This window comes from Aquila chrysaetos, chromosome 1, assembly GCF_900496995.4.
Source record: "Aquila chrysaetos chrysaetos chromosome 1, bAquChr1.4, whole genome shotgun sequence".
Classification (NCBI taxonomy): domain Eukaryota; kingdom Metazoa; phylum Chordata; class Aves; order Accipitriformes; family Accipitridae; genus Aquila; species Aquila chrysaetos.
Genome location: NC_044004.1, coordinates 2,065,049 through 2,092,072, shown reverse-complemented (window position 1 = coordinate 2,092,072; position 27,024 = coordinate 2,065,049). Strand labels below are relative to the sequence as shown.

At 50.0% G+C, this 27,024-nt stretch overlaps 1 protein-coding gene across 1 annotated transcript in view; it reads right to left on the bottom strand.

Moving 5' to 3' along the window:
• Positions 1-2,687: 2,687 nt before the first annotated feature.
• Positions 2,688-27,024, bottom strand: part of GFRA4 (GDNF family receptor alpha 4) — a 77,102-nt gene continuing 52,765 nt past the window's right edge. The window contains exons 2-8 of the mRNA XM_030023409.1: positions 20,564-20,842; positions 17,779-17,859; positions 13,946-14,291; positions 10,718-10,827; positions 9,627-9,761; positions 9,216-9,373; positions 2,688-7,072 (exon numbers count right to left, since the gene is read on the bottom strand). Of these exons, the coding sequence (XP_029879269.1) occupies positions 6,926-7,072; positions 9,216-9,373; positions 9,627-9,761; positions 10,718-10,827; positions 13,946-14,291; positions 17,779-17,859; positions 20,564-20,842 (1,256 nt within the window). The 3' untranslated portion in view covers positions 2,688-6,925. The remainder of the gene's footprint in view (positions 7,073-9,215; positions 9,374-9,626; positions 9,762-10,717; positions 10,828-13,945; positions 14,292-17,778; positions 17,860-20,563; positions 20,843-27,024) is intronic.

Below are 27,024 nucleotides of genomic sequence, written 5' to 3'. Positions count from 1 at the left end.
AGTAAGATCTGCCCCCAAACAAAAGAGCAAGATCCGACACCGAGATTCACGACCAGACCCTTCCTTCCCCCTCTGCTTCTCTGTGTTCCTGGGTCCCCCCTCAGACCTTCCCGTGCATCTCCCAGAAGCCACATCTGCAGGGAACTAAGCCAAAAGACGCTGCCAAAAGTGCTTCTGGCCCCTCTGGCTCTAACGGAGAGGATAACGACCTGCTCCCCTGCTTTTATCGCCCTGCCGCTGGCGAGAAGCCCAGGGTGCAGCTCTGCGTGCACGCAGCCTGCAGGACCAGGGCTGTTTCTGATCTCGCCCCACCGGTGGTGACCAGCGATGCCACGGCAGGATGGGATTTAATCTCTCCTGGTCCTCCTGCTGAGCCCCGAATTTAGTTTGGAAGCAGAGTTTTAAGCGGGGAGGTCTGGATTGTGACAGCTGATCAAAAAGCATCGTTGTGATGGGGAATTAAAAGCAGAGCGTGGAGATAACTCTGGTGTCTACGTTTCTCCATCCGTCCCACCGGCAGCTCGCTGAGTGTTTTATCAGGTCTGCTTTCCAGTCTGCAGCCACAATGTGCCTCTGACAGTGTGACTGGCAGTATTTCCATTGACATGTTCCCTGGGATCCCTGCTCCCACCAGAAATAATTTCCACTTCTCCTTAGGAAAAAAAAAAAAAAAAAAGAAAAAGAAACGCTTTGAACATTTTTCATGTCAGAGCTAATTCTGCAGCGCTTCCCTTTGGCTAACATCCGTCGTTTCCACACTCGGCGTGGAAAGACAACATTTTAATAACCGAGGCGAGATGCATCCACCCCTATCAGCACATTAGCACCGTTTGCATGGAGATAACGGATGGTAAATTGTTGTTTCGGCTTTAAACGTTCCCTCGCAGCGGTTGTACATCAGCTGCAGGATTTTGCTTGTGCTGCGTCTGCAGTCGCAGCACGACGAGGATCCTTGGTCTCCATCGGATCCTGCCTGCGGGTCTCTCCTCCGAGCCTCCAGAGATGCCCGGGCTCTTCTCTGCCCTGGGGGCTCCAGAGGTTGTAGGACTTTTTCTCTGGGAATTGGGGAAAATCGCTTCACCTGCTCTTGCTTCAGCGTTTGTCCTTATCTGATGTCCCTGGTTGGAGGAGGGAGTGGGGCTCAGTTTTGTTGTGGGCTCAGCCAGTGCCCCCCTAAAACCATGCCCAGTCCCAGAGATGTGATAGAAGTGAGGGTCCACCAAAGCCCCCTCTAGCTATTAGTGGTGCTCCCGCTCCAAAATCTCTTCACCCTGAACTTAGGGTGATTTCCAGGCTTGCTTGAAGCAAGTTGCTATGACCCAGAGCAAGGGTGTCCTAACCAGTCCCACGTGTCACCCAGTATCAATCAAACCACCACGTGCTGTCCCATCTGGAGTCCTGTGGTCTCCTTCACAGGACACAGTTTAGCAGGCATGGTGGTGTTGGGTTGACGGTTGGACTCGATGATCTTAAAGGTCTTTTCCAACCTAAATGATTCCACGATTCTATGATTCAACACCACTGACACTGGCCCTGGTGGCTCTGGCGGTTGTCCCCCTGTCCCCAGACCAACCCCACCAGCTTTTCAGGTGTCGACCTTGGTCACGCGACCGCCTGCCAAGAAGCTGGGAAAATACGTCAAACCTGCAATGTTTTTACAGCACATTTCAGGTTCAACCGGCTGGAACTTTCGCAGGAAATTTTCTTCGGGTCGGCAAAACCCCAGCGGACGAAACGGCCCACGTGTTGTGGGGAAGGAAACGGCTTTGACGAGAGTCCCAAGTCTGGCCCAAACCCTCAGGCTTCGCTCCCCCTCTGCATCCTCAGCTGCTTCGTGCACACATGAAAACAAACATGATTTTCGGGAAGAAAAGGTGCTACGTTTCTGGGTTCCACCTTGAACTCCCTTTGTGTTTAGGAACCGACTTGAATTTCACTCGGTATTTTTGTATGAATTTAATATATATTTGTTTTCCAGAATTTTTTTTTTCCACCCAAAATTGGCAAGAAAACATTCAATTTGCTTCTAATCAATTTCCCTGTGATTTCTTTTTTTTTTTTTTTTTAAGTTGCCGAAAATAACTCACAGATGTTCGTGGCATGAACAGAAGTGTCCCCGGCTGGCATGAACCACCACCCTCCCTCCTCCTCCATCTCCCCTCCTCCTGTGCCCTGCGGGAGGGTGCAGCACCAGCCGCCCCTGGTTATTTCCACCCACCCGGGTTACGCGGTGGCATCGCAGCATTAGTGGCTCCACGTGCCACTAATTGCGGGTGCAATTATTCCCATCCTTGCTACATCTTGCAATGCCTCCCTCCTCCTGCGCTGGCACCAGCTTTGAGCTCGACCTTCCCCAAATTATTCCCAAAGCTTTGCGTGCGTCACCCCCGCGTGCAGCACAAGCAGCCCCAGGACTCGCCTGGGTCCGTGTCCCCTTCCCGGGTGGCACTGATGTCTTTCCATCTCAGCAGAGATGGTTTTTCACCTCCTGCCCCTTCTTGCTGGGAGGCAGCAGATCAGAGCTGGGTTTCCAGCCAAGCACGGGGCATCTGAGCCCCACCGCTCTGCCAACACCCCCCCCCCAAAACATCCCCCCCATTTCTTCCAGCTGCCCATATGGCACGGGACCGGTGAGCTGGACGTGCGGGCACAGACAACCCGGCATCGCAGACGGGAGCAAGGAGGGGTCAGGAAAATGCATGTGTGCTTTATTCATGGATATGTTTGAATATTGGCACGTACAGAAGAGATAAGCACAGGTTATACCCCAGTAGTACAGGCAGACGTCAACCCTCCTCCCCTACGTGCACGCACACACGCACGCAGCCTTTACCATCACCCTGCTACCTACAGGGTTATTGCTCCAGCACCGGCTCCCCGCCGCGGTGTCTCCCTCCCTGCTCACGTTCTTGCTTTGATGACGATGTGGTATTTGTACATGCACAATATTTCACGGGCTTTCGGGACTGCCAAACCACTGGGAACGGTGCTGAGCAGCCGAAAAAATAGAGTTCAGTGGCTACAGAAAGTTTGACTGGTTCTTTTTTTCTTTTTTTTTTTTTTTTTTTTTCCTTTTTTTTTTTTTTTCCCATGACTCTTCTTTGTGCTTATGAAAGTCCCCAGGTATGAAGTAATTCCAAATAAAATTGTCTCCCTTTCTCTCTCTTGGCTCGGTCAGTCCTTTGCCTTTACAAGCAGCTGCTATGACTTTGGTGGTTGGTCAAGAGGCTTAAAAATGAAGATCCGTGGTTCGCTTCGCAGAGTTCAACAGAAATGAAATTCCATTTAAAAAAATTACTGACTTCTCACAAGGGAAAAGAAATGGTCTGTGCACGCATGTGTTTGTGGGTGGGGAGGAACGTCATCGGGTTTTCTTCCTCCAAAAGAACTACTCAAAAGCCATCCTTTTTTTGCAAAGTTTGATTCATGAACAGGCTTGGAGGGAGAATTGACATATTAAATATTGGCAAAAAGGATTAAATGATCAGGAAAAAGTCATGCAGGTTTGGGGATATTTTTTTTTTCTTTTAATTCTGTGTAATATGACTGCCCATCCCAACGCCCTGGCTCTTTCCTGCTGGGCGAGAGGCTCCTTGCTCCGTGCCTTACTCACTTCATTCCGAAGCATCCCCAGACCGCGGGGAACCCCCAGGAGCGCAGACCTGGCGTGGGACAGTACCTGAAGGATGCTGTATCCAAACTCACGGCACGGGACAAAGGCTGGGGACAGGGAGTGCATCTTCAGACCTGCAACCTCAACTCCGCTGATGCTTTTGAGGTCCCTCAATCAAGGGCATGGGGAGGAAGCCCCTCTAGCAGACACCCATTTACACTAACTCACTGCAGTTTTCACAGGGATCCCGGCAGACCGCTGCCATGGTTTTTGAGCTTCTCACGCAATGCCTCTGTGATATGATCCATGGGAGCTGGCTGTCACCTCCCACAGCCTCCCTTTTGGCTGTTGGTCTGCCATCCTTCCAAAACTGAGGACTTGAGAAGACACCGCAATGGGAATTCAGGGTCTCGTTGACCTGTGATGCTTAGCGACAACTAACAACCTAAGCAAGATATAAATCCAGGGGAACATGATGATGTCTCTCTCTGAAATTGCTAAAAATCCTTTAAGATAAATCTGCCAGAAAGTGTAATCAGACCATTGGTCCTGCTGTGGGGCATGGTAATGGACTAGGTAACCTCTGGAGGTCTCCTCCATCCCCTCTAGTCTATGAGTAGGGTTCTCCACGTCTATTTTTCACAGCATACCAGTCCTAAGGGAGAGCTGAAGTGGGGTTGCCAGTCATCCTGACCACCTAGAAAAAGTCTAACTCTGCTGGCCGTCAATCAGGGAAGGAAACGGCAAAGTGGCATTTCAACGTCACCGCCGGTGAGTTATAAGAGACACAGGAGTGGAGCCACGAGAGACTGCAGGAGTGGGTACTCCTGGAAAGCAGCTGACACTCGCATGCCCATCCTACGCAGAGACTCAGCCTGTGCAAGATTAAAGGCTGGTGGAGACAGCCTTGCCGGGGCGGGATGTGTAGAAGAGGAGGGCATGACTACAGGACTCGAAAGGAAAGCGGCAGAAGAAGGCAATTCACAGCATGACCTCATGATGTTGAGGTAGTTCCTTGCCTTTGAAGGGCTGAGCGTCAGGGTTTAATCCCTTTTCTCACCTATGGCTCAGAGAAGACAAGTTTTGCAGAGTTGCAGCTAGTAGTTGTGTCACTTGGTGCACCGATGGCTCCACGGTCTCTCAGAGGACACCAGTGGCCTGGATGAAGGGGAGATGTTCACGGCAACTCAGTGCACGGCCATGGCACTTTGAAGGGAGGTAAGAGACTTTCCTGCCTGTCGCGCTACCTCCCTGCCTGCTTTTCTGATCTGGGTGAGCCTCTTGGCAGTGAAGACCTCACATGCAAGTTTTGGTTCAGGGTGTGACCTGGCACCCTGCACGCAAGACTTGGATCCTGACGTGTTCCTTTGCACGGCCCTGGATTAGGACAACCAGGTGCTACAGCCCTGAGGACCTCAAGGAGCAGAACTTTGGATAGGATGCAGCCAGGAGGATTTCTGTGCATGTTTCACACATCCACGGGTGTTCAACTGAAAACAAGAGTGGTTTCATATTGGACCAAACCCCAAGAAAGGTGCTGCAGTTTCTCAGCAAAATCTGGGGCAATAAACAATGGAAGGTGTTCTGCAGGGAGTGCGAATAAAAAGTGCTGGACTTTGCTGCGTCGGCTGCTGCTAAGCCTTTCTATGGTTCCAAACACTAAGGAACTAATGATACTGCTTGGTGGAGCACAAACCAAGGAATAAATGGGCTGTTGCAAATACTCAGAGAGAATCTGGAGCTATTCCTGTGCCTCCTGTGGCGGCCAGCCTGGGTAAGCATTTATCCTGGGAAACCTCACCCTTCCTTACCTTGACTTGATCTAGCGAGGAGTTCAGCCCCCCAGGAAGGCACTGCGAGTCCTCAGCTCACATCCTCGAGGGAAGACCCCCAAACGCTCAGGTAGCCCAAGGTCACGCATCTGCCTCCCTGTGCCCCGAGAGACCACAGAGACATTTGTCCTCACCCTCCAGCTGGGCTCTGGTTGCAGCTCAGCTGAATGGGTCACTTCACCAGCCTTTGCTTAAATGACCTCTCGGCTGAGTAAATAGGACTTGGCAGGAGGCAACGTCCTTCACGTGCTAACCTGGACACAAGTGATTGTCTCTGCCAGCTCTTCAAGGAGGGATACCGTAGCAATCCACTCTACGCGTGACATGATTCATGACTTGGCCTTTCCACAAATTGGCTGGATATTTCTGTCCCCAGGGTGGTATCTAGCAAACCTTTTCTATCCTATCTCTTCCTAGGAAAACTAATGAAATCGCCTGATTGAAGACCCTCTGCCTCTCTACGAGACCAGCAGATGCACAGGTGGCACGTGAGAATGGGTTGCGTTGGGCTCACGTCGAGTCCTGCCCATGGGCTCACACATTCATCCCTCATGGAGAAAGGTTAGCTTGGAGTGGGACGATATTGGCCTCTGGTCATTTGGATGTGACAAAAAAATACCTACCCCAAACATTTTACAGGACCAGTGAACAGAGATGCTAGGGTTGGGACACGAAGAAAGCCAGCTGTAAACAAAACGCAACACACGTGTTTCTTCCTGAACACCATCAATACGTGACATACGTTTCTCTAAAAAGGAGGGCCCAAGGGGTAGGTGACAGCTTGGAGATGCATGCTGTTTGCACGCTGGCCATGGTTTCAAGCGGGTGGATAATCCCCGCCAGCCAGTTCGTAGCGTGGTTACTTGGTCCACCCCAGAGGTGCTTCGGGATCCTCTCCGGTGAACTAAACCAACCACCTTCTCACCAGTGCTCTGGTTTCTTCAGTCTGAACCAGGTGGGCTGCCCTTCAGGTCCCGAGCAGCCCTGGAGACAGTCCGAACTCCACATCGCTTGACATGTCCTGTCAAGAGCCCCCCAACATGAGTCAGGGCTTCAGGAAACGTCCTGACAGCTCATCCATCAAAAGTCTTTCACCTCTTGGCTGGGGCAGGCAAAAGCATTTCCTTTGCAGCTCTCATTTCTTGGCTCAGCTCTCTCCTTCACCTTTTCCAAGGAAATTGTCCATGGCTCTGACCCCATCCGCAGAGAGCTGGAGAGACAACAACCAAGCTGTGGGGTGGAAAGGTGGCCAGGACCAAGAATGAGCTGGTTGTCGACAATGCTGATTGTATAAAATCAAATAAATTGGCGGACGGATGAGGAGGAGGAAGGCATGCCCACGTGTTCACCTCTCCTTCCCATCCCCTCCCTCCTTCCCCCCCTCCTTCCCCCCCCCCCCCCCAAAAAAGTTACTGGTCTGGTTGTTTTGTAAAGAAACCAACACAAAGAGAGTCTCTGCCTGGCGTGCGCCCACCCTGCTTCACATCACGAAGACGCTCAGCACGGCAAGAGCGGGGAGAAGCCACATCTGCAGCGGAGAGGCTGCCCAGCGGGAGGGAGCTGCTGGGCTGGAGGTCCCTGATGACAGACGAGTGGAGCCCCGCAGGAGCCTCTCCTCTCCAGCCACCTGCAAGAGAAAGGAGGTAGCATGGGGTGAACCACCAGGGTTGTTCCCCACCTTGGTCCCTCGGAGGATTTTAGGGCTTGGGGACTGCGCAGCCTTCCTACGCGTGCGTGGGTACAGAGGGAGCCAGGGTTAGTCTCAACAGCCCAGGTCTAGTCCGGAGGTCAGCTCAGCTTTGTTGGAGATGGTGGTGAAGGTGGGGGGTAGCACCGTGGCGTACAGCAGGGTCACCTCGTGGGCACAGCACTGGGCGTGCAGCCCACAGGTTTGGACACTGGTTGGAGGTGTCTTTGCGTGGGGGTGGGTGCCTGGATGTCCACTCTGGTCAATGGAGATCCATGCAGCTTATGGAGCCACTGCTGGCCAGCAGCTTGACCTGGTGGGGTCTTCAGGTGGAGATGTCCCCTGGGTGTTGGATACATCTCCATGGGGCTGGTAGATGTTTCGCCAAGAAGCAGCTGGGAGCCAGGTGGCTTACTCCAAAATACAGTGCATGTGTTTACGTGACTGACTCCCACCCTAGGTGCCTACCCCCTGCAGACAAACTGCACCCTTCTCCTTTTCCAGTGCATTGAAACTGTGGCCGAAACTTAGCTTTGCTAGAGACCTCTATTTGCGTTAGTTGATAACTGAGCTAATTTAGAGCCAAGGCTCTGCACTGCTATGAAGACTGGAAGCAGCTGGACTAATCAGTCCATCGTAGAATTCCTCGTCGGGTCTAGGGGCACCAACCTCTTTAAACATTGAACAGGATCTGGATTCGAAGTTGAGTCCGAAGTCAAGACCCAACTGCCTGGTTTCTCCTGCAGTGTCAGCAGGGACCGTGCTCCAGTAGCACTCACACCTCAGCAGGGGGATGTGCTGCTGTCACGTGGAGGTTGGCGACGTGGCAGGGCCACCCCTTACTGCAGTTGCTTTCTCCAGCTTCCCACGTGCTGGTGGCAGCCGCAGTTGGCTCTCTGGGCTGGACTGTAAGTGACGAGGGAGGTTCACAGCTTCTCCGTCACTTCCAGGATAAAAGTTCTCAGTGCAAGGTCTGGACCTCAGGCCACTACTTGGATTGCACTAAGGTCTGGGGAGCACCAGCTGGAAGCAAATCCTCCAAATCCCCTGGGTGCAAAGTTTATGCACTTTGGAAGATGGAAGTGTGTCCGTGCTGTGCCTGGCCACCAATGCCCTGAAAAGCGGTGAGGGAAGCTGAGGCAACATTTCTGTACCTCCCACCTGCTGCTCTGTGAAAACAGAGTGGAGGGCGGTGAATCGGGTGTTTTCCCAGCAAAAGAAACAGAGAAGAGGTATAAAAAAAGCCCACGTGTGGAAGTTCTCTGAAGGTATCAGCTAGCCCAGTGCAAAGCCCACGCTCAGTCCTTGGAGTCTAGTTAACTGACAGCTTCTGTTACCTGAATGTTCAGCAAATCAAGGTCACTGTCAATTATTCAATAGTAAAATAATTCAATCTGAAAACTACTCTGGTGGGTGGCAAACCAAGGTCATTGGTTTTTATTTAAAAATAAAATATTTAATGCCTACTACTGCCATCATCAGTAAATTAGTCTGTTATTTGTTTTAAAATAACTTCAATTTAATATTATTTTGATACTAACAATTTGCTGATGACTAGAACCTTTCATCTGAAATTTTCCAATTTTTAGCAACCCTTAGTCAGTTAAGCCTCTACGTTATGACCTCCAGGATCCTCATCTAACAAGGGAGGAACGTGTGTCCCAGGCAGCCGAAACGCTCATCTGAAGCCGTGCGGCTGCCTTGCGGGAGGGTAAGGAGCCAAACCAGTGGTCCTGGCTGCCCTTCTACACTCCTGAAAAGCCCACGGATTTCCCAGTACTTCTAAAAAAACCCATATCCCTCTGTAGCACCCATGAAAGAAAAGAGAAGGTGACCAACAGGCAGGAGCTCAGAGTCAGGGATAGGAGAATGTGGCCCTGTGCTTGACGTTGGGGAAGAATATGTCGGGGCACGACAAAGAGGGTGAATCGGGAGCTCCAAGAGGTGGAGGAGAGGTTGGATGTCTGCACGTAGCTGAACTGACACAGGTGGAAGAGGGAGCTGAGGTGAGGAGGGCTGGAGGGCACGGAGGAGGTATAGACACGGCCAAGCATCTCTTAGGGCCAGGTCAGCCCTCTCCTACCTTGGTGGGCTGGAGGTGCTCGAAGATGTTCTCTCTGAGGGTTGCCACGGCTCTGTTGGCATTTCGCTCCTGCTTGTACATCTGTGTGGTGGGGGGGATGGATGGGGCCACAGCCGCATTCAGGTAGGTCCCATTGCCAAAGGCCAGAATGGCATTTTCTTTGTGTGGGACAGAGATGAAGAAAAGTGTCGTCAGGGCAACGTTTCCAAGGGAAAGCACACGCACCCCTTCTCCTGCCTCCTTTGAAGGCATCACCCAAATGCAAGCCCGAGGGTCTTCAGAGCTCCTTTGCTGAAAGCACAGGGAGCTGGACACCTACAGACTCTTGAGGACCAGGGCATCTTCATACCCTCATTCCCAAGAAGCCTCACCAGCTTGCGGGGGAGAAGCAATGTGCCGGGCGATACTTACGGAGACAGATATTGTCGGTGAAGAGGTGCAGAAAGCTCTCACACTCTTCCTGCCTGTTGCCGCTGGCATTGCACGTGCACCAGGGAGCTATGCTGGAAGTTGAGTTGTCAATGTAGTTGGGTGTGATGGGGCTGCCTGCCGGGAAGGATGGAGAAGTGTTATCGCAAGGCTGGTACGTCAAGAAGGGACAATGATTTCCCTCCTTGCTGCTCTCTTGGGTTGCTCTGCTTACAGCCTCAGCTGAACCCCGCTGTGACGGCAGCATGAGAAAAATCTTCAAGTGCTGGTGTCACGGGTGTGTTTTGCTGCCGGGGAGGAGAAGAGGGGCAGTCGTAGCCCTTTTGTTCACCCCGCCACCAGCAAAGCCTTCAGTCAATTAAAACGTGCTGTCAGTCCAAGGAATGGGTAGCTCCCGGGAAATCAGATTCCCTAATAACATTCAAAAGCAGTATGTGAATGTGCGTAAAGGTTTCCGCGCTGTCGTTGAAAAAGCCAAACTCAATCTCCAGAATGGTCAGAGACCAAAGGAAGGATTAAACCAGAATGAAATCTTGACCCCAAAAGCTGTCAATCTATTCCATCCGTCAGGATAGACTAAGTTCAATGGCCATTGGCTCTTCTCTGTGAACTCTGTATGTGCTTGTGCTAACTGCTGCCAGCTGGGTCTCTGCAGCATCTGAAAACCCAATTTGACGTCCTCTGAAATCAGCAAGATGGCAGTGGAAAGTCGATTTCCAGTGGCATCACTGGTGATGGCATCAGGGAACCCCTGACAGAGCAGATGCCCTGGGACAGCCCATCTATTTCCACCTGAGAGAGAAGCTGGGATCTTGCAGCAGCCCATGGTGCATGTTTCTTGTCCCTCCGCTGCAGCTATCCTAAAGTTATCCCATGCTCATGGCTTAGGCTCCTTTTCTAGTCACTGCCGAGAGAAAGCCCAGCATCTCCCTGAGATCCCAGTCCCAGCTCTCCACCTTACTGTCCTCATAGCTTTTAGCTGGCCAGTGTACGAGGAGATGTTTCCCACCCAGAGGAGATATTTCCCACCCAGAAAGTGGGAGAGAGACCAGCCGATGGATGCAGCCTCTTACCTATGATCCCTGTATACGCCAGCAGACAGGCAGCGTAGCTGTCCCTCTGGCAGCCGCTCGCAGCCTGCAGGGACGGCTGGCAATTAAACTGGAACTCTGCGTAGCGTGACCTGATGGAGAGAGAGCACAAAATGGGGCGTATTAGCACAGATATTCGGGGCAAAAAGGGACATAATAGCACACTGGTGGTGTTTACGGAAGGGAACACGTTTGCCAAATCCTTTGCTGCTGTAGGTGTTGCTAAATCAGTTTGAACGAATGTCATTTTATACTCTCCTGCTGCCCCCAACAAACCCAGAAGTGGGTTTTATCCCTTTGAGGTGAGACATGAATAGGTGCTCTGGTTAATGTTTTACAGCTTCCTCTGGGACTGCAAGAAAAGTGCGGTCTTGGAAGAAATGTTTGTTTTCTGATGTGTGAAGCTGGCTTTCGCAGGAAGAGCTGTTGCAGATAGCAAGGGAATTCATTCTGTATTGCCGTTATCTGACTCTTGGGTAATAACTTCCCCTAGACACCTAAGCCTTCATTTTGGGGCTGATTTGCTGGAGTAGGGAATCACTCTGGTCCAGTTCCTCTCTCTTCAAAGGTTATGCTCTAAATGTAGATGAGGTCAACTTCAGATTGAGGGAAATGCCCAAAGGCTCAGATATGAAATTCTCAAGCCATCACCAGGGCTGCTGCCACATCCTCTGCTGCAGGCACCCATTCTCAGGAGAAGGGTGGACTCCTGGAGCCTGTGGAGCAAGAGGTGTATGACATACAGCTCTGACCACAGACCGCTGTGCCTCGGTTTTCACACTGTCTCGGTCAAAGCACCAAACCACTTAGCACAAAGCAGCTTTGAGTCACGCACTGGGCTTGTTGGGACTGTTTGGGCCATGCAGGGAAGTTGGGGCAGCATTCAGACGGATTGGCAGATTTCTCCTGGCATGGGGCTCCCCTGCTAGCTTGGTCAGATAAACACTGTAAATCATGCTGCCAACCAGATATTTGCCACCTAATTCTTTAGGGATGAGTCCGTTTTTGGCACATAGGCATCTAGTGGTGTTTGGACATTGTAGGATATCTAAGAGGTCCACGTGGGGCTTTCAGGTAGGACATAGGACCTGCTGGACATTCAGATCCATCTAAACAGGCATCCCATGAGCAGGTAAGAAGGCATCTCACATGACATTTGAGCTGCTTAGGAAACCGAAGCAAGCACTAGCACTGCCGACACTTGAAGACAGGGCCCTTTAGGTGACATCCTGCAGCGTCTGAACTGTGAACTGCGTACCTCAAATGTTTACTCTGCCTGGGCAATCTCAGAAAAACTGAGCATGTTACTCCTCCCAGACAGCCTCTCTCTTCCAGACATTTTGTCGGTGCTCCTGGTCAGTGTCAGCACTCCGACTTGCGCTTTCCTGCCCACTTCTCTCCTCCTCCCCAGTCTTCTCCTTTTTTTCCTCTTCTTCGTTCCCATGTTTGCCCCGTATCAACCCCTTTCTCCCATGCAAAGCACAGGCAAACTCTTCTTCCCCAATTTTTTGTGGCATTATTTAGGGGAGGGAGGTACTGATTGCAGGTTTTGCATTATTCATGTTCGTAGAGCCCACCCCTGCGAGCTGGGAAATTCAAGGGGTTACAGCTGTGGAGAAGCTGCAAGAGGACTAAGCAGCGCAGGCAGGGTTAGCCCTGGAGTATTTTACTCTATTTCTTTAAAGTGCCATGATTTGTTCTCGGCTCTGCTTATGGTTTCTGCACTGCTAGCTTTGACCGGGTCACACGTCAGCCCCTTGCTCCCGCCATGTCTCTAGAGGATGTTTTATATTATATATTCAGAGACCAAGGAACCAGATAATTAACAGCTGTGCTGCTTGCAGGAAACGGTTTCCAGTCTCCTGGGAAGCAACACTCTCCCCTTTGAACCTCTTCTTCCCTGCTGGGCCCGCTTGTCTTGTTAGGGAGAGGGCAGTACCCCTCCATTTCAGATTCCCTGGGTAGCTGGGAGAAATCTGAGCAAGAGCTGGTGTGGCTCAAGGGCTTTGCATCTTTCAGAGTCAGCTTCAGATGTATAGCTCTGTTGTTCTCCTTCATCCACGTTTCTGGGGTGCGGAGGGGTGAGGGTATTAGTACCAGCCCATCCTTCCAGGAGGATGCTGCTGCTCTCACCTCCCTTTGTGAAAAGACATAATTTTTCTATTGTCATTTAAAGATGATGTGCTGATAGGGGGTGGCCGCTGGAAGTTCAGCTCAGGAAGTCCCAAAACCCACAATAATTAGAGACTGGGACAATATTGGGAGATGTGTCCTACACTTGCTCTTGTGCTCTTCTCCAGGTGTCTCCTCGTGGCCACAGCTGCACATAGGACACCGGGCTGCGACCGCCACGTTTGGTGCAGTACGGTTGCTCTTATGGTCTTACATCTCTTACTGACAGATGGGCTCCACGCCTGAGAGCTGTATGTGGATTAACCTTCTGGAATATGAAAGACTTTTTGAGAAATAGAGGGGTGAAAATAGTACAGCTGAGGGAAAAACACTTCAGGGGTATGCCTGTGAGTGTGCACATTGGGATGGGTCTGTGCGTGCATGGGGCTTAAATGGAAGCCGAGGAGAAAACCACCCTGGCCACTTACTATGTGGTAGACTGGAGTGACAGCTGTGACTCTGAGACTCCTATTGCAATCGCTAGAACATCCAGCCTTGCAGCAGAAGGGTATATTTTTTATACATATGATTAATTTTGCTAATAAAATAAGCAAGCCATGGGTTTAAGGTATCTACAAGTGCCTGTGACTGTTAGGATAGCTTGGGTGCTCCTGTAGGATGCTTGGGCTAGGGGAGATAGACAGTGAAGAGACAGATTGGTGAAAGTGGCTGCAAGCACCCCACCCCACATCCCCGCTTAGCTTGCACCTTCCTGGAACTATTTCCATAGCGGGTCTGCCTTTAGGACCAAAGCCAAAAACCCATAGAAAAGGTCTAAAAAAACTCCAGCACAAACTTCTCACATCTTCTGTCTGTTAACACCTGCTGTCTAGAGTATGAGCCAAGGACACGGGTCATGGGAAGGAGCCGCTCAGGCAATGGCCTATGTCGGTGGGTTGTGGTGGGACAGGTGCCTCCGGACAGGATCCTTCAGGTGGGTGCATTGGCTCTGGTCACTGGGCTGTCACCGGTGGATGAACCCCTGGCTTGTCCAAGGGACAGCTTTCTATGTCGGCCACCCCGGTGTGAGAACGTTACCTGCAGACGTAGTTTTCCCGGCAGGAGTCCAGAGGCGCCAGGCAGTTGGGCTTCTCCTTGGACTCGTAGGAGCAGGCAGGAACGATGGTCTGCCGCCGGCGTTCGGCACAGGCTGTGTCGTCGCAGGGGCAGAAGAGGAGCTCGTGGGTGTACTCGGGTGGCACGCGGTCGAAGAACTTGCGCAGAGCCTTGTGGCACTTGGAGCGGTTGCAGGTGTCGGCCCGGGCCAGACGTCGGATGCAGAAGGAGACGTACTCCGTCCGCAGCCGCTGGCACATCTCGTCCACGTTGCAGGCTTTGGCAGCGTCCAGACACCGGTTCACTTGGGTCACCTCGTTCTCAGACCCTGTGGGGTGGTGGGAGATGGTGATGGGGCTTTGCATTGACCTCCCTGCCAGCAGCACCACCCTATGCTGAGACCTTCATCCCCATCCTGCTCCCATCCATGGCCACCTCGGGGACACCACCGCCCGCTCCGAGAAGGCAGTGGCCAGGGTGAAGTTCACATTTGCTCTCTGTGTCCTGGCAGGACCAAATCCCCTTTCCCTACTTACCTTTCCCAAGAGGTGTCACGGCCACACAACAAATTTCACACCCCATAGCCTGGTCCACCAAGATCTTACACTTAATAAAATGAAGCTTTCTTCTACCCTGGGCATCTCATATCACTTTACCAATGTGAATGAACCAACTTGAGGCCTGGGAAGACAGCAGTCATTAGAAAGTGCCTCTATTTATGGCCATGACTGAACCCACCAGAGTGATGGGATCTCTTCTAATGGACCTTCTTTTTCCAAAAAGTGTTCAAGATCAAGCACTGAGTCAGTGGCAAAGCTGGGTCTCCTGATACATGGGTGGTCTGCGCTAATCCTTGCTCCCCAGGCCCTCTACCCTGTGCAATGAGTTTCCTCAGGCCTCCGGCAAGTCAAGCCTGGCTTTGGCAGCAGCAGCGTTATGTTCATCCCAGGACCTGCTCAGCTAAGTGAGAGCTGTCTGGGTCTTAAAGCCCCAAAACAGTGCTCTGGCTTCCCCCATCCAGACCAGTCCTGCCCAGTATGCCCACGTCCTAAGCAGCGACAGTCCCTTCACGGGACGGGGTTCAGAGCTGTCGTCCAACCTGATGCCCCTGGGACCTTGATGCTGCCTGCAGGTGAGCACACGCGGGTCTCTTCCCACAGCCTTTGCAAGGTCACCCCTTTGCTGGCTTCAGCGAAATCGCTCTGCATTTCCACCTTCTTAAAAGAAAGTCCCAGATGAGCAGTCTGGGTAGGAGAGCAAGGGTGTGCGGTGGGGATGCAGGGAAGGTGGAGGAAAACTTGCGGCGGGGGGAACAATCAGGAAAATAAAGCAAAAACTGTGGTGACGGATGAGAAATACACTGTCTTCGGTAGGCAAATACGGGGTGTCACGGGTTTATGTGCCAACGACCTCCTCTGCAAATGTGGGGAAAGGTGTTTGTATAACACTGGTTTTAGGGCTCCTTCAGATGGATGGGGCTCTGTTTTATAGGGCAGGGAAATGCTACAGAATCCCTGGTAGGAGCCGGTCGAGACATTAGGCTCTGTCTGATCGGACAGATAAGATGAGGGTCCTCGAAGCGTGAGAGAGAAAATGAATTTGAAGCCGTTTTTCACCTCTCTGAATTAAGCCCATGACCTGAAGCACACTAGAAGGACTTCGTCCCCAGCAGAGAAGGATTTTTTTCACAGAGGAAAAATCCCCAGAATGATAAATTTCCAATGCAGAGTCGAGCCCTATCTTTGGCCGGGAGTTAAAACCAGCCAGTCACTGCTGACAAGTGTTAAAACATTGACAGCCTCTCTGAGCAATTCAGAACTGGCTGTCCTCCTTCATTTTCACTGACATTATCAGATGCTCCTTCTCCGAGTATTTATTTTTCCCTTCCTGTTGTCCCCGCTGCTTACAGTGAGCTGGAAGTCAAATTGCAAGTTTTGCACTTATTTTATGATGGGTGAAACTTTGGCTTGGTGTGTTCCCACCACGTAGGTATTTTCCTTTAAAAATGCCCAGAGATAATATTGTTAGAGCATCGGTTTACACTGGGGAGCTGTCAGCAAACATGAAGGAAACAGTTACTTGGAAGGGTTTCATTACCCATTCAGCTAATGAATCACAGGGAACACGCTAGCTTTTCTCCTCTTCCCACGCAACAACAGAAGATGTGCTTTTTTAAATCACCGCTACAATTAGAGCGGAGGGATATAATTCTGTTTGTACAGTTTTAATAGTGGCCATATATTGCTTACATAAAATTGGGTTAAAAATACCTGTTGCTCTGACTTGGCACATGGTCATGGGGATGTCTTATGTTTCAACAAGTTCTTGGGAATTTTTTTTTTTAGCAGATTTGAAAGAAGGTCCTTTGGCAGTGCTGACCGTATGATCCTGGGCACTGTATAGGCACAGGGTGGCAGGTCCTAAGTTATGTTATAGAAGGTGTTGATGAGTATAAATAGGGAAAAAAAGGTTAAACCAAGAAACTTCATGTCCCTAGATGGATGCTGAGTCCTTTGGTACATATCCCTGCTGCTCTGGGCCCATTCGCTTTGCTGCCCAGCCGGTTTCAGTCTGCTTTAAAAACCTGACAACGCGTTAACCATGCATAAAAATCCCCATCCTCCCCATCCCTAGATTTTGCCGTGCTCTGAAGAGCCCTGTAGGACTTTCAGCAAAAGGGGAAAAACTCCAGTAAAGAAGGCCATGACCCGGCAAACAGCTTTGTGCATGCTTCACTTTCCATGCTCAAATCAGTCAAGTGGAGTCAATAAGAAGATGTGAGGTGTGAGGTCAGGGAGCAACCCCCTTCCTCTCGATGCTCAGATTGTCGAGGGCTGATGGGTTAATTTGCTCCTGGACATTTTCATCTAAGAAGTGCCTCGCCATCGCAGGGACTGCCAACATCCATTGGCTGCAGGGACATGCTGCTCCTTACTTGCTTGGGTGCACTCCAGCTGTGGATGCCACCCCAGAGTCAGGTGCATATTTGGGAAGAAGAGCTGCAACAGGATTGCTGTTTTGGCACATCTGCCAGAGACACACGAGGAGTACATTACCTGCTCCCAGACAGGTAGTTTGGTAACAATAATCAGCGTCGGTAAAGCTTCCCCATGGCTGTGGTGCATAAGCAGCGTCAAACGCTGGTTGTGGTGGCAGCTGTGGCATTGGTGATGGATGGCTTAATAGCTACCGCACTGACCTTTTAACTGCTGAGCCCGGGGTTCATGCCCTCAAGAGGGTTAAAAGGTGTCGGGCAGCTCTGCTTACATTATTAAGTGGCTTACATGATGCGGAGCAGAACACGGGTCTGAGTCCTGAGGTTGCCCTCAGGGCACGGGGTTAAAGGCTGTGGCTGGGATCAACCGGTACGTTGGGTTATTGACCTTTTTGCCTGCAGAGTTTGACCCTGTGACTGATGTGGAAGTACGTTCTCATACCTAACGATACCCAGGCAGCCCCTGCTCGGCAGGGTGTCTGCACGGCACAGGTCATCCACCTGCTACGGAGAATCAGCCCACCTGTGATGGCTCATTGGAAGAGGCTTTCCTGCTACGTCCCTCAGTCCCAGCCCTTCACAGTATGGACATGAAAAAGCCAAAGACTGAAAATCACAAGTGCTTCTTCCTAGGACATGTTCTTCTACCAACAGTATAGCCCAGGAATCACAAGCAGCTCCTTGCAAAAATGATTGCAAGATCTCATCAATGCTTTGTGAAAAGACCACAAAGGACTGCCTTGTCCATAGCGCTCGATCCCACAGCCAGTTCCCCCCTGTTTGAACCAGTCTCTGTAAGAGCATTTTCCCACCCACCTACCTGCGGTAATGGATGCCAGCCGGACGTAATCAAAGCCTCTGATGAACGGCTCGTAAGGGGAACTCTCCAGTACATTCATGCCTGGGTTGAAAAGAGAAGTTAGTGAGCAGAGAGCTGAGGCTCCTGAGGGATGTCCAAGATGTCCGAGGTTCAACAGATGCAGTGCAGGTTTGCTTGGTGGGTCCAAGGGGACGCGTGCTCTAAAGGCCATAAGTAAATGGATACTCAGAGTCACAGGAACTGATGTATGGCCATATCCTTAGAGAAGGGAATAGAATGTAACTGGCTTTTTAAAATATATCACAGTTTTGGAGTAGGACAGCCTCTCAGGGAAATGTTGAGTTGAAACCCTCTATAGGTCAAAACTTGGGCCCCTTGACAGGGATTGCCACTGATGACACCAGGCATGATGTAGCACAGGCTCTTGCTCGTGGGCAGAGTTCAAACCACCAGCTCCCTACATACATGGAGTTTCCATCACCATTCTTGCTATTTTCTATATGTCCCTCCCTGGTTCAATGGTCCTCACCTGTTTCTAGGACACAGCCAGGGCTCTGCACCGGGCTCTGTGTGTAGCAACGCACACGCCTTAATATTTATTAACAGCTCTCCCCTTCTCCTTGCCAACAGCCCTTTCTTACTCGGCGTAGAGCTAATGACCCACAGCTCCCGCAGAAACTTCCCCTCTTCATTTTTAAGTTGCTGGGAAGCTAATTTTATTCAATTGGTGCTTCCCTTTCACGCGCTCAATGGTCTGTAATGCCCCGTCATCCTGACGGATACCACAGAATATTATTGAAGCAAACAGCTCAGTATCATTTTTTTTTTTTATTAGACATTTAGATGGATATGGACAGCAGCAGCAGATGTACTGGCTGGGATAAAAGGACTATCAAACCTCATGCTCCGGGCATATGCTGATCACCAGCTGCGGTCAGGAAGAAATGGCTCCCAGGGTACACAGCCCTGTGCAATTACCACAGGTGCATTACAAGGCAGCTTTACACCTTCATTGAAATATCTTGCATCGTTACTGACTGGAGAGGGGCCCATTTGTATGTTCCAGCATAGCAGTTTTATGTCCTGATGATATAGCACCTTATCAGAGAATTGTTATCAGGTTGTCATCATGTTATTGTGTCTCCAAATGGGAAGGTGGCTAAACACAGGCGCGCTCAAGAGAAGCTGAGTAAATAGTATGCTTTGTAAATTCCCTGAGCACACGCTTCCACAATTGATTTTATAAGAGGGCTTCTAGGAAGCTTTTTACAGCCTCCTGGGTATGTACGACTGAGAGACAAAGCTCTACACGGAGCATGTGGATTGGCTTCCTTTCTCAGTCAATTAAACATGTTTAAGGACTCTGAAACATGTGACTGTTATGAAATATATTTCCCCAGGGAAATTAAGGCAAGGAAATCAAAGGTTTGGCAGTGTGAATCTGCATTGCAAGTGAACTCAGTGCTTGAAAAAATGTGGGGCTCAGAACGTGACAGCAGAGGAGAAGTAGGGCAGAGTCTTGGCAGTCTCCGACAACAGCCCTCTCACAGTCATGCCCAAGATAGAGTTCCCAAACCGCTGGACAGGGAGCCTATCCATCCCGGCCATCCAGCACCCATCTCCTGCTCTGCATCTGGAGACCCACGCCTGGCCCCTGCCTGCTCCCAGCACTCCCTGCCATCCCCTCACTGCTCTTCCAGCCGTGGTGGAGGAGCTGGAAGTCCTCCTGACGCCACTGTCCTGCACAGCCACGTCGCAGATGAACTGCGTCCAAAGCTTCACGCCACGAAGGTCCGCGGGGAAGGAGCTGCAATGCAGCCTGTTAAGATGAGCGGAGAGGTTGGGTTGCTACCTCTTCCCCAGGCTTCACTTCAATGCAAACAAATTCACCTGGCACGTAATTATGGCAAAGATTGGATCCTGGAAGGTGCTGAGGTCTCCTATTTCCCCAGTTGGCTCACACCACCACGCTCTGCACCCTCCAAGCTGAGGCACCTGAAAGCTTTCTGGGAACTTGATCAAGCAGTTCCCATTCTGGCAAGCCTGTGCATTATAGTCTCCATCCTCTTTGTTTTGCTTGGCCTTTTGGCCTGTGTTATCACCCCTGCACCTTTCCTTTCAGCTTTCAGCCAGCAGTGTTTTATTAATCTATTTTGCAGCCCATGGCTGGAAGGTTCTGTTTTATTCCCCTTTTTAATTTTCATGGTGCATAAAATACTCACCAGCCTGACAAGGAAGAGTTATGGCCACTGAGGTGCACTTTTATGATGACTCCTAAAAAACGTCAAAATCCAAACTTACTAAATACTGGTTCTGGGAACACTTTAAATTCCAACTTGATGTCACCAGCCCCAAATCTTCACTAACCCAAAGACACTGGTACATTTGAGAGCCTCCAAGAGAGTGATTTTTCTTAAGTTCATGCTGTTTTTTCCCCAACGTCCATGCTTTGTATAGTGTTTCTGTAAAATCCATGGCTTTCATGGTCTTGGCTAACATACTTAGATGCAAAACATACCATGCATTTCCCCGGCAAAAGGTCTCAAGGGAACATCACAAGAAAGAGGCCACGTTAAAAAAAAAGGAAGGAGGTGTCTTAGGCTTTCAGGATTGCTTTCCCCAAAATGTCATTACTGTGGGGGTCAGTAGGTCTTGAGAGGGAATGGGATACTACAGGGGTGACCTTTTTTTGCAGCCACTTTGGTGCTGGGGAGCTCTGTAGAAAGCCCCAGCAGTAATTCCCTTTTAGGAAGATCATCAGAAATGAGTACTCTGTTCAACTGACCTTCCATCAACGTGTGGTGGATGCTCCAGTAGACACTCAAGCAGTGCTTCTCCTTTTTCATGCCTCTCTTGCACTTGCAGCCGTATAGCTGGCTGGAGAGCAGCGCCGTCACGGTGCTCCGGCACTGGTTCTTGGCATCGGGGCCCAGCTTGTTGGCTCCATTGCCTGCGATGCATTGCCGGAGGGTCCTGAATTTGGCGCTGCAGATGGGGTCATTGGTACAGGACTCACCGGCTTGGAGGCAGTCCCTGCTAGAGCTGACAGCTTCCGCCATACCTTCTGCAAGAAAACCAGAGAAGTGGTGTGAGGGTGATGGAGCAACCCCAGGTGGGAAATGAATTTTGTCTCCCATGAGCTGGACCAGGCTGGGATGTCCATCTTCACGTGCAGAGATGGAAATCTCTCTTATCACCACCCACTCGACAAGGAACGACCCTGCTTCTGAAGTCTTAAGTGGGCAGATCCCTCCCCAACAGGTCAACTGAAGGGTTCAAATCCCCAGGCTTGCCACTACTACTCATGGATTGCCCCCATGATGGGGAACATTGGCTGCTCGAGTGTGCTGCAGCATTGCTCAGCAGTGTCGCAGAGGAGCAGGAATGGGTGAAAGGAAGTTGAAGGGATGTTAAAGAGACAAGACACAACCTGAGATTCAACACCTCAACCCAACACTCTCTCTCCCATGTTTCTGGGCCACCAGCAGCAGTGAGATGCATGTGGCGTCAAGCTGAGGAGCCAGAAGGAGAGGTCACCTCTTTCCTGGAGACCGGGTTCTTCCTGACTTCAGAGAGTGACCCTGGATGGGGTCAGCCTGGAAGAAGGATTATATGTGGCAGAAACTTGACCAGTTCCTGGTGCTTGCTCTTTCCAGCTTGGAGCACAAAAAGCTCTCCAAGCCCTTTGCTCCCCCAGTTCTTTATCTTATTTCTCCCATCTGATGTTAAGAGCAGACCAATGCTATGGAGACCCCCAGATTTTCTTCCTTGCACACAATTTAACTCTGTGTACACCTCCCTGAAGCTATGAATGGCTCTGTGTGGGGTGTTTTGAGACATGGAGTCAGCCCACATGTGTCCCAGGAGCTGGCCCTTGTTCACTGCCACCACCTCCCCAGGACTCCCATCGTTTTGCCTTGGCTTTTTCCAAGCTTCTGTAAATTCTCCTCAATTACTTGTAAAAATACCAGAAGTGCTCCGTTCCCCACGCTGAAAGAATAGAGGATAGCATGGGAGGAAGATATTATTGCTACGTGTACACCAATAAATTACACATGGTCAGGGGGGCTCTGTGGTGCTGTGCCCCCGTGACCTGGAGCAGACCGTTTCCATGCTATTAAATGCTCTTCCTTTCTAAAACAGGCTGGCCACATCCAGAGTGACTGCTGGGGATGTGCTCAAGCCAAGGGTCACGGCTGCATCGCCGCACCCCGACGATGGCAGGGCCGGAGGCTCAGCCAGGCATGGTGACACCCAGGTGATGGAGAGGAGACCGGGGTCAGGACAAGGCGAATCGCACTCTTTGCAGTTGGTGTGATGCTCTGGAGCATGTTGACATAGGTCAGGCATGGCTGCAGCATGGCTTGGGGGAGTGATGAAGAGGGAAACCTGGTTTATGGAAGGGAAGAATCAGCCCCTGTGCCTATAACGTAATTTCGGATCTTGCTGTACTACAAAAACAGAAACTGCTGTCATGACCTTGAAGGAGGACTTCTCAAATACTTCCCAAATGAGCTCCTTGTCCCTCGCATAACTTGTCTTCCCTTTGGATAGGAACCAGAAGGGTAAAGACACCTTACCCTTCACAGGATAGATAAGGTGGGGGCACCTTCTGGTTTCTGAGCCCCTCCAGGGTCTGTTTCTGGTGAGACCCAACTCGGACAATATTAGAAAATCCTCTCTCCTGTGAAAAATGTGGGGCCCCGATTTCCATCTCTGAGGGCTTCATGAGTTCTCCCCTCTCTCCAGGAGTCTATTGATCTCTCCAAAAAGTCCCTTTTTCCTCCTTCCACCTGTTACCTCTCCTGTCCTGAATTTCTGCATCTGCCTCTGCTGCCTTCCCAGTTCAGTGCTCGAGCCCAGTATATTCATTTCTCTTCCCTCAGCAGTCACAGCATGTTTGCTAAGAAGAAGCTGCTTCTGTTGCTCTTGATTAGAGTAGAAGGTAGCAGCTGGAGTTCAGATATTTCAATTATGTTTATTACAAACTTTGGGTGAACCCACCAGGAGGTTTCCTCCTGAAATATCCCAATGGCATCTCAAATGCAAAACCTTTCATCAAACTCCAGACTATTTTGAAGTGCCTCGTGGCCAACGTCAAGCTTTCAGTCATTTCAAATCTCACAACACCTCAAATTTGAGTTCTCCTACCCCTGATTCATTCACAGACCTGGTTTATTTAGCACTCAAGGCTTGTTTGGATCTGCCAAATGTGGAGAGAGAAATTATTTCCAACACGCAGGAAACTCTGCCTTGGGCTGTCATATCTTGAAGAACTCCGAACACAAGGAACCAGTTTCCTTGAAATATCATTTGGTCTGCAATTTCACTGCGATCCATAAAATGAGCCAGAGCTGCTCATAGTCCTTGCTTTCAGACACCACCGAATTTTTCCATGCACATATCTGAGCAGAATCCGTAGGGGAAAAAAAAAGTGCTTGACTTATTTTGCCCTGGCTGTCTCCAAAGGATCTCCTCTGGTCGAGGATAAAGCATGGCAGGTTTTATTCTAGAAGAGATGACTTTGTCAGTGTCATGTCAGCTGCTAGAAAAGTAGGTTAAAATAGAAATTATGACTCTCCTTCCCCCTCTCTGCTACATGAATTGCAGGAGATACTCCCCAGGATGGTTATAAACACAGCCAGCCTGTAAAAGCTGTAAAACACTTTGGGATCCCACTTTAAATAAATCAAGCAGATTGACCATTTGAGAAATTTTCCTGCAAAATTTTAAGTAAATATATCCTCAAGCTGAGACTTGCTTCATAGAACAAAGGCCAGGGGTGAATATTTACAGCCCAAGCCCAAAGCATAAAACATCCTCATTCAGACTTTATGACAGAGGTGCTTGAAGCAACTTGAAGTGGAGCGTCACGAATGACCTGTTCCATAATCATGTCCCTTAAAAACCAAATCATTCAGGGGCTTTTATTGTTAGCATTGTCTTTGCAACTGAGACAACATAACACCACGTTTTTCCTCCTCACACTACCCCTGAGAGAGTAATTTTATGCAACATTAAGAGAGCGGCTCTTAGGGAAAAAAAAAATAAATCTCTGTGACTTATAAAATAGATGGTGCTTCCTAGTAGGCAGGGACAAAAGCAAAATCAGGTCTTCTCTCCCAAAGATGGAGTGCCCTTTCTGGTTTTGCCTTCAAAAATAGCATCTTGCGGACTCTCCGCCACAGGATTTTCCTCCATCTCTGCCCCTGGCTGACCAGGGGGCTCGGGATATGCACCGGGTTGTGCACGGCTTGGGATTTCCATGCCTCTGCTTTTCTAATAGCAGACCTTCCAGCTCCCTCTGCTCTCTTTAAAAGGCCATTTGTCTGGATTTTTATTCCTCGCTTGCTGCTAATTTCATGCTGTTTACGGTGGGCAGATGGAGTAATGAGTTTATTTTCACATCCTGTTTGTAGCTATGCTCCACATCTGTTTCTGCTCTTGCTTACCTCAGTGACACTTGCATAAAGTTACTCCTAACGTGCAGGAAAAATCTGGCTCTTCCCATTGCTCTAACAGACCCTCGGATCTTCTTATACAGGTATCTCAAAGCGCGTTTGGTTGAACAACGAGGTCTGGCTCTCCTCCAGGGAGACCGTTTTCTTCACCAAGGACATGCAGCTGTGCCTGGGGTACAGAAGTGTGGAGATGACCCCATGGGCTCTGGAAACGGTGAACAAAATGCCTGGGGAGGACCAAGACGGGGCCCTGCCACTCGGCCTTCCTGATCCAACCAACCCTTGGGCTTCAGATGTTGTAGGAGGAACCACACCGTTTCTCATGGTGCTGCTCAACCTGGGGCTTTGGGATACATCCCCCTCCCCTCCAGTTTTTGTATGGATTAGGTGTGAATCCTTCTACCTCCCTGATTCACGCACGGTCCTAGGGAGTGATGAACACTGTTTTTATTGCCATGACAAGCTGTTGACTCCAGAATATTTGGTGTTTGCTTTTACAATAGAGAGGAGAATAACCACCCAAATTCTCCAACAAAGCAACAGGAGTGGTTTATTACCCCTTTAGGTTAGTTGGACATCTTTTACTTAATTCTTCCTAAACCAGGCCTGCCAAATCTTGCACAATGAGTACAAGTATGACGCAGAAGGCTCCTGCCTCTCACTCCCCTCGTGCTCAGGCTGGATCTCCTGTGTTCATGCATTCTCCATGCTGTGGGATCCCTTCTGCTCTGCCACCTCATGTGCCTGCTGCACTTCAGAGGTCTTCTGCTGACCAGACATATCACATGCAACACGTCATGGTGTGTGAGAGGCTGTCCCTCTACAAGCCTTGTTTTGCCTGCAAAGGTGGATGGCTCTCTTCATGCCAGAGTCAGTCTTCCACCCACGTGAATGGCTGGGAGAGGACATTGCAAAGGGTTCTTGCATCCTGTGCTAACGTGACAGACACCTACAGAACCAGGGTCTAAACCTGAGGTGGGGACCAGACCATGCCTCTGTGTTCAGCTGGGAGAAATGGCCATCACTGGGCAATCCTAATAGGCTGGGTCAAATTAGGTCGTCTGTAGGACAGATGTTGGTGCTTGCTAATGGGCAACTGCCTGATATCCAGAAACTTTCAACTTACCCAGAGCTGTCAGAAATAAGTTGTTACACACAGCTGTCCTGGAGTGAAAAACAATGGGAAAGAGAGTCTGGAAGAAATATTCCCAGTATTTCCCGAATATTCATAAACCAATAGTGATGCATGAATGGGGCCAGGTGGCTAATGCAGGCGGTCACTGCTAAACCTTGGTTAGACTATGTTTTCACACCATGATTTTACAGCCAAGTGCTCAGGATCACCTAAGGAACAAGCTCTTGTATAGAGCTCAAGCTTCATTTCCCATTTACTGTCGAAATAGCTGCAGAGTGTGCAGAGCTGCCCCAGTAAATACCTCCGCCATACCAATGGTCCTTCCCCCAAACCTGCTTGAGAACAGCCCTCCCAGATCCCACACACCTTGTCCAGAACTCAGAGCTGTCATCTGGATGTCGTGGTGCCCAGCAATCCTCTTCGGGATGCTGTTCTCCAGGCAAGGGAAAGTTTCCTTCCCTTCCGTCTGTCTTGCCCTGAGCTTGGTGCACGCTCAGTCCTCCAACACCATGAACACTTTGAGGGCTGGCTCACTGTTTGCTGGATTAGATCAGAGCAGCTCACGCGAGGAGGATGACACCATTCATTGCTATCATCAGCCCTCTGTGAACTTAGATGGTTTTACAAACATAACACACACATAATGAAATCCCACGGTGCAAACTGATCTTCTTTTGCTAGTGATTCTTCCCACTCAGCACTGAGGGGGGTGGGATTTGCTGAGAACAGCTCAGGAATGTTATGCCTGAGGGTGTCAAAGCAATACTGGAAAGTTCAGACCAACAACATGCTGCGTGTCTCGAGCAGGCATTAAAAATGTACTGCCTGACTCTTTGTACCTACAGCTCTGACCTTTCTTCCCTTACTTTCAGGTTATAAGCAATCTCTTGTCTGTATTTGCTCGGTGCCTTCAATCAGGACTTTACAGGCACTGGGGAAATACAAATAAATACAATAACATTCACTGTTTCCTTCTCCTCCAATATAATAATGTAGAAGATAATTTACTCATTATATGGAATCGAACCCCAAAGAAACCACATTCCTCTGATCTGTCTTTCTGCTTATCATAGACTAATACATGACACCTAAATACATTCAGAGAAGCCTGAAAACTTGAGATGTCCTGTAGGTCAAGACCCCTGTGGTGGCAGGAATTTTATTAAGCAAGCCGTTCCAGTTGTCCTTTGGCATGATGGACCTGTGTAAGTCAGATGATGAACAAACGTTTTTCGTGGGCTATTCTCTGCCCTGTGAGGACTTACAATGCAAAGTGAGAGTGAAATGTGATGGCCACAAGTGTTAAATGAAAGCCAAAGAGGGTTCAGTGAGTCGGATTTTAGACATCTGCTGAGACGAACTCAATAATCCCCTATTTGTCTTTGACAGCCCTTCTCATCTGTAGCTCTCTTAGCCATTTGCCAAGGAGGCAAGTGTCGCTCTGACTTTGATGAAGCCTGAAAAGATGAAGCCATTTATTTGTTCCCCACCAGATCAATGACTAGAACCTGGCTAGGGAAAAAAAAAAAAAAAAAATCACGGGCTGGGGCATTAGTTGTTGGATTATGTCTGCAAACTTTCAAGTTGGAAAAAAATCTGGAGCCTGCTGGGTGTCTGTGGTTTGGTGAAGTTACATCATGCCTCCATTAC